The sequence below is a fragment of the Notolepis coatsorum genome (genome assembly GCF_963971535.1).
Source record: "Notolepis coatsorum genome assembly, chromosome: 9".
NCBI lineage: Eukaryota > Metazoa > Chordata > Actinopteri > Aulopiformes > Paralepididae > Notolepis > Notolepis coatsorum.
The window spans coordinates 74516169-74532446 of NC_140173.1; the positions used below are offsets into that span (position 1 = coordinate 74516169).

General features: G+C 42.8%; 1 protein-coding gene across 4 annotated transcripts in view; it reads right to left on the reverse strand.

Moving 5' to 3' along the window:
- Positions 1–16278, reverse strand: part of LOC311234880 (poly(A) polymerase gamma-like) — a 72713-nt gene that overhangs the window by 40155 nt on the left and 16280 nt on the right. For all 4 annotated transcript variants that reach the window (XM_084322137.1, XM_084322139.1, XM_084322138.1 and 1 more), the window contains exons 8-10: positions 13564–13653; positions 13163–13301; positions 1177–1249 (exon numbers count right to left, since the gene is read on the reverse strand). In XM_084322137.1, the coding sequence (XP_084178263.1) occupies positions 1177–1249; positions 13163–13301; positions 13564–13653 (302 nt within the window). The remainder of the gene's footprint in view (positions 1–1176; positions 1250–13162; positions 13302–13563; positions 13654–16278) is intronic.

The window sequence follows — 16278 nt, forward strand, 5'->3', positions numbered from 1 at the left end:
GCATGAAATTGAAACCCGTTGTATGACGTTATTGGTGGAGAAAGTGTTAAATATGTGCTCATTTATGGATGCAATAAGGCAAAATTAAGTAAAATAAACAACTAAATGTGTGTTATTGACGTTTTATTGTCACTAGTTTCATAGAAGACATGTTTAGGAAGCAAAATATAACAAAAAAAAGTATATTTGCCTATTCACCTGGGGTGTCTCGCCTTAAATGTAAAAAAAATAATAATAATAAAAAAATATATATATTTTTTATTTTGATAAATATATCGCGATACGCTGAGTACCGGGTATTTTTATCAAATTTAATTTATTACCTTTTTTCAACTGCAAAGTAAAACTTTGTCAACATGTTTTATCTAATAAAATAAAGTTCAGTCTGTTCATCTCACTTCAATAATTTGTATTGCAGAGCATGGTATTTTCTCAAGCAGACAGATGTAAACACTAATCTGTGTTGCATGTACCTGACAAACTGAACTGTTTGTATTACAGTCATATTCCAACTTAACTGAATGCACATGTGTGTGTGTGTACTACTGTACTATTACAGGTATTGAAATAAACAATGCAGCTTCCTTATACAAAACAAATATTTTTTTTATGAATAATTAAATATCGATATTGCGGGAAATGAGTATTGAAACAGTTTTAAATATTCAGAATCGATATGCATCGAAAAATCGATCTGTTTGACAACACTACAACACACAGGACTATGTACAATATAAACAGTGCCTACAATTAAATTAATGAATGAATTAAATAAGAGGTAAAAGAGAACTTAGTGTAAATATTAAATACTATTGTATTCAACAAATTAATTATGATACACCACAATGTGCCCTTTCTATCTATTCTAAATCTATGGCCTCGCGATTCCACGGCTGCGCAGTGCAGACTATATATATATAATATACATACAAGGGGGAGGAGACTACATTGGGAGGGGGCGGGCCGGGGTGAAATATGCCATTTTTTCAAATCCCAATGTTGACAGCTATGGACCAGACTCATGCATGTGGTACAAGTATAAAGTATAATAAATTGCAAATCGCTTTTGTTTTATGCAAAATATGCCCCAAGCGTCAGGGGTTAATGCCTCAGACAGACACATTAACACCTCAGACAGACATATATTAACAACTCAGATAGACGCATGACACTTACTCTGGGATCCCACACTGGCAGATTCAGGCTACTGTCTTCAGGTTGTTTCAAAAGCACAGGATTTGGCCATTCCCTGTGTAACAGAAGCAATGACAAGTGAAAATAAACAAGATTAAGTCAGAACTTAGTATATAGCTGGACCATGTAAAACGTTGCGCAAATCAGAAATAGGTAAAACATTTGATCTTCGCAATTTCTAGTGCTTTTAAATGTCCTCTATCCATTTCCTTATTTGCTCAATTTAATACGACTTGTAAATGTGTTCATTATTGTTAACTTGTCCGGCTGTATAATTTCCCTTGCTGTCTAAAGAACTACAGTTGTGTCATAGGGGAGGGACGGAGTACTTTCAGTCTCGGGTGTCGAAGACAGATGCACAGCAATGACCGCTACCAAATCCCTTTCGAGACAATGGAGGGCAATATGCTACTTTGTTGGCGGTGTGAAAATATGCAGAGGAAGCTTAATATCTTTAGAAACGCATCGGGTGGAAAAGTTACCATATCTCAGCGTAGGAAGCTCTGATCGACTCAGGCTTGGTTTTAAAGGGGAACTAACTTATAAATTGCATTTTTCAGTGTTTAGCATTGTTTCCTAGCTATGTGGACTTATATTAATAGGATCTATGTCTCTAATTCTCATATTGGCGCATTCTTCCAATTCTCTCCTCACAATATCCACCCTCACTGAACTGAGTCATCTGAAAATGTGCATATCTGTGATGTCAAGAGATTTCTCAGCTGCATAATAATGTGGCAGTTGATGTGGCAGTTGGCACCAGGCCACACAGTGGTTGGAGCCCAGCCTCAAAACAGCTTAAGATCTTGAGGTAGAAAAATGCTGTTTTTGAGTACTTGATTAGAAATACAAAACAATGATTTATTTATTTTTTAACTTACAGGTGTTCCATACTCACAGGAATTGTGTAAAAGTGCCCAAATAGTGAAAGAAATAGTAAAAGTTCCCCTTTAAATTGTTCGGGAGACTCATGTGCATACAACTGATTATGCTCATGTCTCGACCACAACGACAGACCGAGCTGCGAGTGAATTACGCAAAGGGGGCCTTGTGAAGTGCCATTCTCCCTTTCTGTGTGTGTGTGCAGTGGCGCTGCTAGGGTCTATTGGGGCCCTAGGCAATCATTCTTAGGAGGGGCCCCAACCAGTGTTTATCTCCATTATGATACAAATAATCTGACGCATACAAAAAATATACTAAATCAACTTTTTATTATTACAAATGTGCAACTTTCAAAGAGTACAGTCCATTATGATGGAAAAGTATTTAGCTTGGTTCACCTGTTTGACTATCTCATCACTTATTTTGTCTCCAATCAGTGCTATGATTTCATAGATGGTTGGGTTAGTGTTGCATAGTCATTGAGCATCTTGATGGCCTGGGGATAGAATGCGGGGTCATTAGACTAAGGCCATGGTTAGACTAGGTGTTTTTGTTTTCTTGCTGAATGAATACGTTTGCTGTCCCTGTTAAAGGGGAACCATCTTATAAATGGCCTTTTTGAGTGTTTAGCATTGTTTCCTAGCTATGTGAACTTATATTAATATGATCTATGTCTCAAAATTCTCATATTGGTGCATTCTTCCAATTCTCCTCTCACAATATTCACCCTCACTGAACTGAGTCATCTGAAAATGTGCGCGATATGTGATGTCATAAAGACACCGCTGCATGTTAATGTTGAGATACAAGATGAGCTGCACACAGTGGCACCTGCACCCCAGGCTCAAAACGGCTCGAGATCTTGAGGTAGAAAAATGCTGTTTTTGAGGACTTGATTAGAAATACAAAACAATGAATAAAAAAATATATATATATTACAGAGGTGTTCCATAGACTCACAGGAATTGTGTAAAAGTGCCCAAATAGTGAAAGAAATAGTAAAATAGTTCCCCTTTAACACACGCCGTGTTTTCCTTTTTACCCCCTTGAATGCCACGGTCCACTCCCAATGTTAACGTTAATATCGCCTAATCTATGTTTTAAATTATGGCTATGCGTCTAATCTGCCCGTCGTTTATCAAAGAATCATTTTCCAGTCAGTGTTGTCAAGGCAGATTGGTTTTTTATCGCTTCATTTCCGTTTGAGAGCATTTTGAAAAGCACCCGTTTTCAGGTGAAAAACAGCCCATTCTGTGATAATCGCCTTTTACTGGAATATTCCAGAACGTTGATATTTGTCGGCCTATTTATGAATCGTTTTCAAATAAACGCTAGATGATCAATAGTATACGTGCACGCACATTCGAGCCGCGCGCTGATAATAGCTGCTTTCATTTCCTCATGGATTTTACAGTGAAACAGCTAGAGCACATATCACAAAAAAGCTTATATGTCCTCGAAAACGAGTCTGATTATCCTAACACTGATAACATAGATTCCTTACCCGACATCAGATGGTATCCAAATGGTATATTCCAATTCCTGATCACCATTCGAAAAAATCGATAAGTATATTGATCCAACGTGTGTACAGTATAACCCATGCTTGCCGCGGCTCAGAGGATCCAGAATGAACTCTGGTAACTCCGGCTGCATCAGTGGACTGGAAAATGTGGACTGGAATATTTTTTTTCCCCCATCCATTTTCATTGAGTCCATTCCAAAAGGGTGATTTACCATCTGGGAGACAATAGGGGCGCTTTTTTCACATCTGATCGCCGGCGGCCCCTGGGTAGGCTAGGGTAGGCTCGCGTGATGAAATATGATTTCGGATCGCAAAAGAAGAAAAAAAAAATCCGAGAAAAGCCGTGACGTGGCTTTCAACGTAACTATCGTAAACCCGAGAAAAGCCGTGATGTGGCGCTCAAAGTGTTAAATAGAAATGCCGTTTTGGCAAGAAAACGTGTTGCCCTACTGACAACGCTGAAATTGTGTTTCAGTTTTGGAAAAACGCCAAAACTCGCCGACAACGTGTCGTGTAATCTGCGCGGAGCCGTTTTGCCCAATGCCCATGCGCAGTAGAGACCAAGGCGAAATCCTCCGCCTCCCAACATGCATGTCAACAAACCAGCAGCCACGCAAGAGTCGATTGCATGAGCAGCTCAGAGCTCCTCTTTCAACATAACAAGCATTAAACAAAATGGCCCAGTCATCTATTCACTTTTGTTTAATACATGAGGCGTTGTCTCTAATGTTATCTAGCTACTGATAGCTCCTTATATCATCAGTTTTGTGCTGGCTAACGTGAGCTAACATTAGCTACCTACCGTAGCTACCTAGCTACCAGACCCCGTTAGCTCAGAGCTCCTCTTTCAACATAACAAGCATTAAACAAAATGGCCCAGTCATCTATTCACTTTTGTTTTATACATGAGGCGTTGTCTCTAATGTTATCTAGCTACTGATAGCTCCCGATATCAGTTTGGTGCTGGCTGGCTAACTAACGTGAGCTAACGTTAGCTGCTAGCCATAATGCTATACTGTTATACTGGCATATTCCATTCACGTTAGCATGTAGCTGACAACATCGGCAATCTTTTTGTGAGACTAAACTATCCGCTCTTGGTGGTCAATTGTGTTGATGTTAGTTTTATTTCATCAACAAATGAGAGGCAGAACACAGTGAATGTATCCGTTTTGTTTATTGCACTTTTATTGCAATAAATTGCTATTTCTTTGCTGAAAAATAAGTGCTACACGGAGGCATTTAAAGATGGCGGCTTGTTGATATTTTTTGCAGGAAGTGTATTGGCACATTCAAGTTCTGATTGGTTGAAAATTGCCTTCACGTTCGCCATCTACTGCTTTGGCATTGTACTACATCACTGTGCGCAGGAGGCAAAACGAAAGTGCTCAGGTTGCAAAACGAATGTCTAACTCGGGTGCCACTATGTTGCGACCTGGAAAAGCGAAACTCATCCTGAAAACGAAACGAAAACACCCTAGGTGTAACCGACGCCTAACAAAAGGCAGGGCTGCCCTCAGACTAGAAGGTGTTAAGTGTACATTGCTTTCTGGGTAAAGTATTCATTATGCATAGCGAGATTAATGGCTCCGGCTAATGCTGGCTTGTAACGTAGCATTGTCAGAGCTTCAGCACTAATACTACAATTTAAAGATGGCATAGTGGACAAATGTAGTGTGATCGGTCCATTACAAATAAAGGCAGTCACAGTAAATTTCGAGCTTCACATTGCTCCCAAGCCAAATAGACAACAAGTTAACCGTTTAGCTAATGCTGCTAAGTAACTAGCTAGCAGGCAAACGTTAGCTGCCACTCATGCTTTATCCCTACATCACGCTCTCTGAACTGTTCAGTGTTCATAAATCCTGCTGGTATTCTGTTCCAAGTGATCCCCCTGCAAGAATGTAGTGACACAGGGCTGTACGCTAAGCTTTTTCACTAGGGGCACACCTGCCCCTAAATGAGAAATTTAGGGGCAAAGAATATTTTTAAATAACTATTTTACTATAGTGCAAAAATGTTTTCCCCTCCTGCCTCATTACTGTAGTCCTTTTATTTAACATTTAAAGGGGAACTATTTTACTATTTCTTTCACTATTTGGGCACTTTTACACAATTCCTGTGAGTCTATGGAACACCTCTGTAATATATATATATTTTTTTATTCATTGTTTTGTATTTCTAATCAAGTCCTCAAAAACAGCATTTTTCTACCTCAAGATCTCGAGCCGTTTTGAGCCTGGGCTCCTAAACCACTGCGCCACGGCCCCGCCGCCTGAACATTAACATGCAGCCAGGGAGCGAAATTAACTTTTTGACTCACCGGCCAGTGGCGGGTAGATGGGAAGAGTCTACCCGCCAAGCATATTTCTTACCTGCCAATTTTTTTGATAAAAAAAAAAATATATATATATATTTTATACAAAAACATTTTTTTTAATAAAATATATATTATATAATCATACTTGTAGTTGTATTATCTGCGAGACATCGCCACCACGCAATAAGTCAAAATGCTTGCTATCTGCAAACAGCTCCACTGTCTGTGTGTATACTTGAGTAGCCTCCAGCAAGGATTCTCCGGCCCTGCAGCTAGACCCTATATTCAGCTAGACCCTACATTCAGCATGCAAGGATTCTCCGGCGATGCAGCTGGACCCTATTTATAACGTTACGGTTATTTTGTCAAATCACATTCAACATGCCCTCAGCTAGAATACGCATTCAATCAATGTTATAAGACATTGATATCAGGAGCTATCTGTAGCTACTGCTAGCCCGGTAGATAACGTTAAGACAATTTAGTTTACTGGGACAGCTCGATCTAACGTGAGCTGGCTAACGCGAGCTAGCTAACGAGGGAACGGAGGTATTATGCAGCTCATGGAGGTCCGATCTAGACTAGAGCAGACTGCTACCATTCTGAGAGCTTAACGTTAGCACTAGAGCTGCGGGCGAGCTGCTACCATTCTGAGAGCTTAACGTTAGCACTAGATGCTGCGGGCGAGCTGCTACCATTCTGAGAGCTTAACGTTAGCAGTGGCACTAGAGCTGCGGGCCGCTCTGTGTTGATACGAGCAGAAGCCAATAGTATCCCGCTGCAGGGCTGGCCCGGCTGGGCGGATATGACTCGTTGCCAAGTTTTTTTTCAAAATAAGAATATCATACGAACCGAATGCTGCTAACTGCCGGAGCCATCGATATTATGACTCTAGCTGCGCTTGGGCCGGAAATGAGACCCGCACAGATTTTCAAAATAAGAGTATCGTTATGAACTACACGTCCACACGCCACACGGCGGGCAGGGCTCTCAGTGGCAAGCGCCAAAAGGTAAAAACTGAGCGCCCCTGGCGGGCGGCAGGCTTTAATTTCGCTCCCTGCATGCAGCGGTGTCTTTCTGACATCACATATCGCGCACATTTTCAAATGACTCAGTTCAGTGAGGGTGAATATTGTGAGAGGAGAATTGGAAGAATGCGCCAATATGAGAATTTTGAGACATAGATCATATTAATATAAGTTCACATAGCTAGGAAACAATGCTAAACACTCAAAAAGGCCATTTATAAGATAGTTCCCCTTTAAGTGAGTTTGTTTTCAGGTTTGTATCTTTTATAATGAACCAACTGAGAAAGTGTGTAAATCACTAATAGAACAAAAACCACAAACTATGTGTGTGCGCTTGTGTAGTTAGTTGGGTCAAGAACCAAAATTCCATGACCATTCTCTGGCTAAGATGTTTTGATGATTGATTTGACTTCTATGGAACTTTTATAAAATATTTAGCCCCTGTGTCCCTCCCAAAAATCCCGGCATTTTTTGTCAGATGGCCAAATCCAAAATACCTGCCGACGCCATCTTGAAAAATTTACTTTTGATCCAGAGCACCTAGAATCATGCATGAATACACTTTTTTGTGTAAGTCAACCATGACGATTCCAATTCTGACATCAGTTTGACTCGGACATAAATTTTACCCAGAAATCCAAGATGGCCACCATCCAGTAGAGCAAAAATGTAGATAGAGACAGTAGAGCGAAAATGTAACTTTTGAATGGGAAGGTAAGATTTGGTCTTTGGGCAGGGCTTCTAACGAACCTTTCCACTGATAGCACTGGTGCTACCAACTTTCCCAATAGCTAGCTAGCAACAACAACTAGTTAGCTAATAGTCATTGTAGCCCTGTGTTTGGGGTTTGTTAACCCTTGTGTTGTGTTCGAAAGCCGTTTCTTTCAGGAGTTATTTTGATAATGTTCTGAGCACAGCCTTCTATTTCAAAAGGTATCTTGGACCATGCCATCTCGCCATTCCTTGACATGAAGAACTCCTGTTGACCTCGCTCATCCAGGCCTTCTTCTTCAACAGACTGCGAGAGTGTGTATGTGTGTGCGTACGTGCGTGCATGTGTGTGTTTACGTTCAAGAATAATATGTGTGTCCATATCCTGTGAGAAAGGTTGAGTTCCCATGGGGGGAGGGGTGCCAGAGGGATTGGGAGAACAGGTGCATGTTGCAAAAAGTAAGTGTTCCCGTGGAGGAAAGAGGTGGGGGTGGGGTGTCTAAAGATCAAATCTTAACTGACCCAAATTTACCCAGAGTTACCCACAACATTTAGATGCAACCCAAACAAGTACCATGCCATTGTACCCTTTCTTGGTCCCTTCCATACAGTGTGTGATGATGAGCGCTATCTACAAGCGCTACAAGGGGAGTGAGCTAGGAGATGTACTTGTAGCAGGAGGAGTTATTGCAGAGGGCTCCGTTGACTGTGCACTGAAAGGCAAGAATTACAAGAGGGGGCTGCGTTGCTTGAGGCTCATCTATGAGGCACTCATGAGTCAGCTGGTAAAGGGGAGGCTCATGCCCAACCTGGCTGATGAGACGAGGGAGAACCTTGAGATTTTGAGAGATATAAGTCTCTCCCAAGAACCCTGTGCAGCTGCACATGCGGCACTGGAGGATGATACTGACCGAGAGCCTCATCACCAATTTATTCACCCAGGTGGAGGCCAGTGACATGGCGGACTACTAGAAGGACTTCCTGTCTATGACAGATGCACTCATGCAGAATGTGCATGCAGTACATATCTGCAACTGGGATGAGTATGTCAGCTCTCTGCGTGCCATGCTGCCATGGATGGTAGTGTACGACAACAATAGGTATGGAAGGTGGCTGCCTGACTTCTGGGCAATGCTGACAGCTCTCCTTGCTGATCAGGTCGCCTTCCTTCGTACTGACTTCACTCAGTCCATCACAGGCAACCCCTAATCCAACATGGCCTGGGACATGTGGATTGAGTGTACAATGAAAAATTAAGTCTGGCTGGCTCTCCATCCTCGAGAATGAGAAGCAGCTGCTGGTGCACTCCAGAAATGTGAACAATTTGGCCAAGATCCGGGTGGCTCACAATGCCCTGGCCAAAAAAGAAAAAGCCAAGAGGAAGCACATAGAATGTGGTCCGAAAAGGATGAGAGAAGATGAGCAGCGCGTGCAGGACCTGGTCGCATGCATGCATGAGTTTGATCTCCTTCCAATTTGATCCAGCCTCACCCACCCTCCGCACCATACAGTCAGCCATGCCTGCCTCCGATGAACTCATCACGGACTTCAACTCAGCCCATGCTGTGGGGGAGGAGAAGTTGACCAGCTTCTTGCAAGACCGGGTGTTCAGTAAGAAAACCTCCCTCCATGCACCTGTCCCTCTGAGCAAACGCTTGACATTTGCCAAGCGGCCCTGCATGGAGAAGCCCGGGGAGGAACTCAAAGCAAGAGCTGCTGAGATGGAGCGGAGTGCTTTCAAGGCAGTGATCGACCTGGTTGAGGTCAGTCAACTTGTGAATCGCTCAGAGTTGCTGGAACATCGTGTTGTTGAGGAATGTGTGGCCTTATTCAACTCCAATGGCACATATAGGAAGACACAGAAGAGCAAGCTCATTCAGAAGCTCTCTCTCCAATCTGTAGATCTTCAAGAACCCTACACCGCTCTTGTCGACATGGGCATGATCTGGAGGATGGCAACCCCATCAGCAGAAGATCGGCAGACACAAGATGGCACCCCATACAAGTGGTTGGACTATGTCCACAAGGTATCATCCATCATCCTTGCCCGCCATGGTGATGCTGTCCGTATTTTCTGTGTAAATGACCCGTACGACACAGCATACTCAACTGAAGATGATTAGCGAGATCTGCGGGTACAAGGTAAGGTACACGTCCCCAACACCTACATGAAGCTGGGCGACCCCTTCCCCTCTGCCAGAGTTCAAAACACTGCTGTGTAGCGTCAGCAACAAGGAGCGGCTACCAAAAGTAATATGCAGCTATCTGACTGACCTTGTTGCACAGGGTGTAGATACAGAGATCGTCTACTCTGTTGGCTCCCACTGTACCAACTTGTCAACCCAGCAACCAATGCAGAACTACAGCTTTGACCAGTCTGAGGCTGACACCATCCTCTTCTCCGCTTAGACAGTTCTACGTGAGTCAGGCTACAGTGGCCCTGTTGTCATTGATGCAGCCGACACCGATGCCTATGTCACGGCAGCGGTCATCTCTCAACAGCTGCCGGGTATGCTCTGTATCAGGAGAAAGCAGGAGACTGACTTCAGCTGTGGCCTGGTTACTGAGGAGATGGCAGACTGTATTGTGCAGCTACACTGTATTACAGGCTGTGATGCCCATTCAGGCTTCTATGGCAAGGGTAAGTCGTCGGTGTATGACAAGGTGGCAAAGAGCCCTATGGCACGGCGGCTGCTCTCGCGGTGTGGAGATAGCCTTGACCTTGAGGAGGAGGTGCTAGAGGAGCTGTTTGAGTTCACACAACATGTTATTTATGGCGACAAGAAGAGTAGCACCATGGCTGAGCCTCGCTGAGGCCTGTGCCACAAAGTGGAAGAGAATGACGAACAAATCATTCATCCATCTCCCTCCAGATGCAGATAGCCTACGCCAACACTGCCTCCTAGTGCGCCACCCCTCCCTGAAGCGACACCCTTCGCCACTCGGACATGGCTGGGAGCTGGTGGGTGGTCGCTGTCGCCCTGTCCGCCACACACGACCTGCTCTCCCAACACATCTACCTGCACCAGGGCCAGCTGAAGAAAGTGAGGAAGAGGAGAGTGAGGAGGATGATGATGAGAAGGGAGATGATGTATGGAGGAGGGGTGATTCATTGGAATTTGATGATTCAGAATCTAGTGAGGCAGAATGCTCTGATTCGGACTGATCATGACATGTTTAAAGTGGTTTCATTGTTGGGGCGCTCCAGTAGCACACCACATAGCGCGCAGAGTCGCAAAGCGGTCATCCGGGGTTTCGTTTCCCAGTCCCGGCGACCATTTGCCACATGTCTTCCCTACCTCTCCTCCCGTTCTCCCTCTCTCACTCTCACTGTCCAGGTCCTGCGTGGACAGAAAAAAGTAAGTAAAAAAAAAAGAAAAAAGTGGTTCCATTGTTAATCTGTTCAAGTTACAGCTATTTAAGAGAGCGTATTTTGAAGTATAATTAGTTATCTTATCATACTGTACACTCATCAATTATTTAGCTGAGATCCTTATGAAGGTAGTTTGTTTAAAGTACAGCAGTACCATGGTAAAATTGGTTTCGACATTAAAAGTTATATTTTCGCTCTACTAGATGGTGGCCATCTTGGAATCGTCATGGTTGACTTACACAAAAAAGTGTATTCATACATGATTCTAGGTGCTCTGGATCAAAAGTAAATTTTTCAAGATGGCGTCAGCAGGTATTTTGGATTTGGCCATCTGACAAAAAATGCTGGGATTTTTGGGAGGGACACAGGGGCTAAATATTTTATAAAAGGTCCATAGAAGTCAAATCAATCATCAAAACATCTTAGCCAGAGAATGGTCACAGAATTTTGGTTCTTGACCCAACTAAGTGCTCCTTGAATGAGACCACCACAACACACACACCATTGCATTAATCAGGAGGACAAGAAACTCTGCATACCTTTGTTTCACAATGAAAAGTGCTTTATAAATAAAATGTATTATTATTATAGTAAATAACCCCATGAAAGGTTTATTATTTTTATGGATAATTACCCGCTTCATATTTGTGATGTTACTGGTTTCAGGGTATGCCTAAAGTGATCAATGTGTTGGGCAGTTTATAGAGATCTGACTATGCCATGTTTATGTATATCCGGGACTTTTTTTTATAAGAATTGAGAGGCCTACTACGGTATTTGTATATGTGACCTTTATTTTGAAAAAACGTGTTGCGACACAACCTTGTTTACATTTGCGCTTTTGACAGTGAAATGTTCAGTTCAACTTAGCTCGAAGGAAAGACTACCGGTAATCAAAAAGGTTTAATTGACCCGTATGAGGCTCTTACGGTGGGACTTTGATTGTTTATAGAAGAGGAATGTAATACTATGCAGAACGAGAAATAGTGATTTTACCAGCAGTAAGTTGCAAGCCACTTTCATACGGGGAACCGTGACAATTATTAGTATTATCTTATTTGCATATTGTCTCATTATTGATACTTTATTGATCCCCGGAGGGAAATTTAAGTAGACAGTATTTAAGTATTGAAAAACATCCTGTGGGCGACTCACCTAATACATGGCTGAACGTTAGAAGTGTCCGTGGCGTGTCCCCGTCATTGTAATCATCACTGCCAGATCAGACTTAATTTAATTGGCTATGGTCTCTTATCATCTCTCCACATCGGACGTGGTCGTCATAAGATGGACTGATATCCGCTCCGTTGTTCTTGCAGAGCAAAATTAGTGGCTTAAACTTATTGAAAGGAAGTTCTTCTTTGACGATGCAACATTCAGTTTCGTTTAGATTGTTCGCTAGGAACTATGGGATTTGGTGTTGGATGTATGGACTCTACGCAGGCGGGACATGGTATTTAATCGCACAATAGACTACAACTACCAAGTTGCGTGGCCCAGATTCACTCGACACGCAAATCTTTTTTCCACACAGGCTATCGCAGTAAGTTCATTCATCGCCGACAGATTCTTTCATAGCACCGGCGTGACATTGTCGCACTGTACAGCCCTGGTTGTAGGCTAATGTTTTACTATTTTTTTTTATCCAATTTGTATGGATTAATTTAGGAGTGAAATGCGAATGAAGGGTTGAAATCACTACTCGCAAGGTTGCCCCCAAATATTACTTTCCACACGCACGGGCCAAATTAAGGGGCAATTTGCAATCATCTCGTCGCAGTGTACAGCCCTGTGACATCAAAAACGGTCTCACTGTGATGAGTGGCAGCTACAGTACAAGTTACCCAGCCGGCTAGCTTGTTGCATTAGCCGACTGGGGCCTGGCCAGAGAGTGCTCCAGGCACCACCATAAGGCCCCACTGGCCAGTTGTTAGACTTCAGTGAACCAGCTAGATGTCTTCAAAGCACGATTGTAGAGCTGGCCCCTAATGGTCCAACCAAAACGATTTTAGATTTAACATTTGTTGTTGAGAAACTAAAATGTTAAAACCATCTCCTACGCAGGACTTAACGTGGCGATGGGTTTCTGCAGCATATTCAACATCAAACGCAAGTGTGGAACTCCTCACCATTTGGAAAAAACCAGGAAGAACTTGTGGACCAGTGTGGCAGCCACAGCATTGGGGTAGAGCTGGCAGGTCCGGGCCACCAGCATGGCCCACGACACCCCGCCCAGAAATCCCAACATGTTGGAGTAGATCCCTCGACCTACAGGTGGAGGGAAGATGAAACAAAGTGGTGTTGCCTCATGAAGCAGATTACTTTCAAAGAGGCGGAACATCACTAATACAGCCAAGTGCATTTGTACTAGTTTTAGTTATATAAATGAGAAGATGTGCATAATATATCAGCACTGCAATTCAGTAAAGGGCGCTCTAAGGTAAAATATGCAAGGAAGATAAGCACACACGTTAGCCAGTTGCCCCAACATGTCTTTGGGCCATCAGAAGATCACAAGGTCTTGACTTACGTTTCGCCCATAGCTTGATGGCTCTCAGTGTCAACCTGAAGTTCTCCTTGTTTGGCACCAGGTACAAGATCTCGTCAGTCACTCTGCAACCTGTATTATGGGGTGGGTGTGGGGTGTTCAGGGTAACAAATGTGTTTATACAATTATAATTCTCTCACCTTTGATTACAGTGTCTCCTTTGTTTATCTGCAATTTCTCTGGGTTTTCAGTATATAGATTATATGAGTTTTCGGGGATAGGGAATCTCAGGGTTTTTCGGGGATAGGGAATGGACAGATTAAATTTCGGTTCTTGAGGTCATGATTCAACTGACAATCGATTAATCATGATTATGTAGGCAATACGATTGATCAGATTCTAGATTGTTATTAAGCCCGATGGGCCCGGTACGCCTGATTGCTTTTACGAACGCGTTCGAGTTTCAGCGCCTCCGATTGGCCAGGTCATGTGACATGTACGCCCAATCGTGGGACCGCAAGTTTACACTGGTTAAGCTTAGGCAAAGTAAAATATATTGTTGGTTTCCTGTTGGTTGTCAGTTTGGCCATGGGTAGGTAGGGAATTTATTTTATTTTATTTTTTTATTTTATTCTTTCCCACGGCGACTATGGATAGGGAATTTTATTTAATTAAAATGTTCACAACAACATGGATGCATGTACTCTGCCAGCATGTTTAATATCCATAATACTAAATGTTTGACTAAGATTTCTATGAAACTTTATTCTAAAAAAAATTAAACATTTATAATTATTTTACAAAACTCATAAAATATATTGGGTCACACCTAAATCGGCAGGGTCGGTCGGCAACCGGAAACCAACTATTAATTTCGTTAGGCCTTAGGCGCTCTTTCGAAGTTGGTTAAGGTTAGAGTTTGTCTTAGAGCATGGCGATAGAACGCCTGCCCTGATTCCAAACTCCAACCTTAACCAACTGCGAAAGAGTCACCTAAGCTTAACCAGTGATAAAATAGGCGTTAGGTAGTTTGCAGGCTGTTCGACCCGGAAATAGGCGCAGAACTTGCCGTCCCACGATTGGCGCACATGTCACATGACCTGGCCAATCAGAGCGCAAAACGGGAACCCGGAAACACGAACGCGTTGGTAAAAGCATAGACGCGCCCGGTACAGGGCCGAGATACATATCACGCCATACAGAATGTATTAATGTTGCGTTTCATTCCAAATGTAGCCAAGAGTAAAGACCCTAACCCTGTCAAAACAGCAGTCAAAGTGTATATTTTCAGCACTACATTAGTTTACCAATGATTTTAAGTGTTATTAATTAGTGAAATATAAGTTTATAGAAATCTCAGCGCATCGAGTCGGAAAAAGGTGCATATTGGGGCGAGGACTTGGCGCAACCTAACTTGAGTAGTCTTTTGAAAGAATAGACCCAGGGCTTTCGAATTTCATAAAACTAGACTTCCCAGCTCACACCAGCCCCTGTCAATCATCTGACATCTAGCGTGAAGCTCTCCCCCCCCCCAGTTACTTTTTTAGATCATATCTCACGGGGAGAACAAAGCTGAATGTTATTGCCATAAAATAGAAGGTAGTTAGTTTCTTTACCTTTATGTGAACGTCTAGCAAAGAACGGTGTTGCAATCTGATGAAATGGCGGAGAAATTTACATTATAAAAAAGGAACTGTACTTACTGTAGATTTCATTCAGTTTTTCATTCACGGTTTTTGCTGCCCCGTCAGGGGCGCCTGGTGGTACTAAATCCAGATTGAACTCTGCCATTAGAAAGGAGATTTGGCCCGATCCATAGATGCACCTTCATGTCATTTATAGCAGTGTTTCTCAACTGGTGGGCCGCAGCGCCATTTTGAGCGAGTCGCGGACACGTGTGTGGGTTTTTAGCCCTAGATGCACTTTTGTTGCAACCCCAGTTATCCCATTAGTCAACCCAAACTTAGGTCTGTTATGTTAACACTTTATCGCCAAAAACGCTGGGACACGTCTTTCCCCGCCATCCTTATTCTGCCAAAGACGCTGGACCACGTCTTTGATATCAATATTTCAAAAATCTGTGATCGAAATCATATTTCTCCCCCGGAGACCTGAGATCTACTGTTGAGCCCCTCTCAACTCTCCAACGGTTCAAGAGCGCCATCTGGTGGCCGATCGCCCAAACAGGAAGTGATGCGCCGGATGTGGTGCTCTGCTCTCTCATATTTCGTCCGGGCACTCGCTATCGTTAGCGGGACTCCATCTTGATACACTGGACATCGATCGGTTGAAAATAACTCGATAAACATGATTGACGTATATACTATTATACAACCTGGAAATGGATCGCATATTTGTACATCCCATAATAGGAAAATTTCTGTTCCACACTGATCGCCCAACGGCGCGAGGAAGCTACGGTGAGTTTCAACGTTATTTTTCAATGTGTTCGATACTAACTGCTCTAATGATCATATCACCCACACTAGATGAATCATATAACGTTGGCCACGGAATTATAAACGACCCCCCCCTCCATCCGGTCATCATCAGATCATACGTATTAACTTCTAGAAGCACGTCCATTTGACATTTTTTATCTCGCGCAGATTCCTATCAAACTATTTCATCATCAATATAATGCATTTGGAGCTATAAATCACGTTCTGGAGAAAGCTGCAGAAAACGATAAAAACATACTTGTACTTTAGACCGTATTTTAGTATGAATATGTGAATGAAAAAGTATATCGTTGCT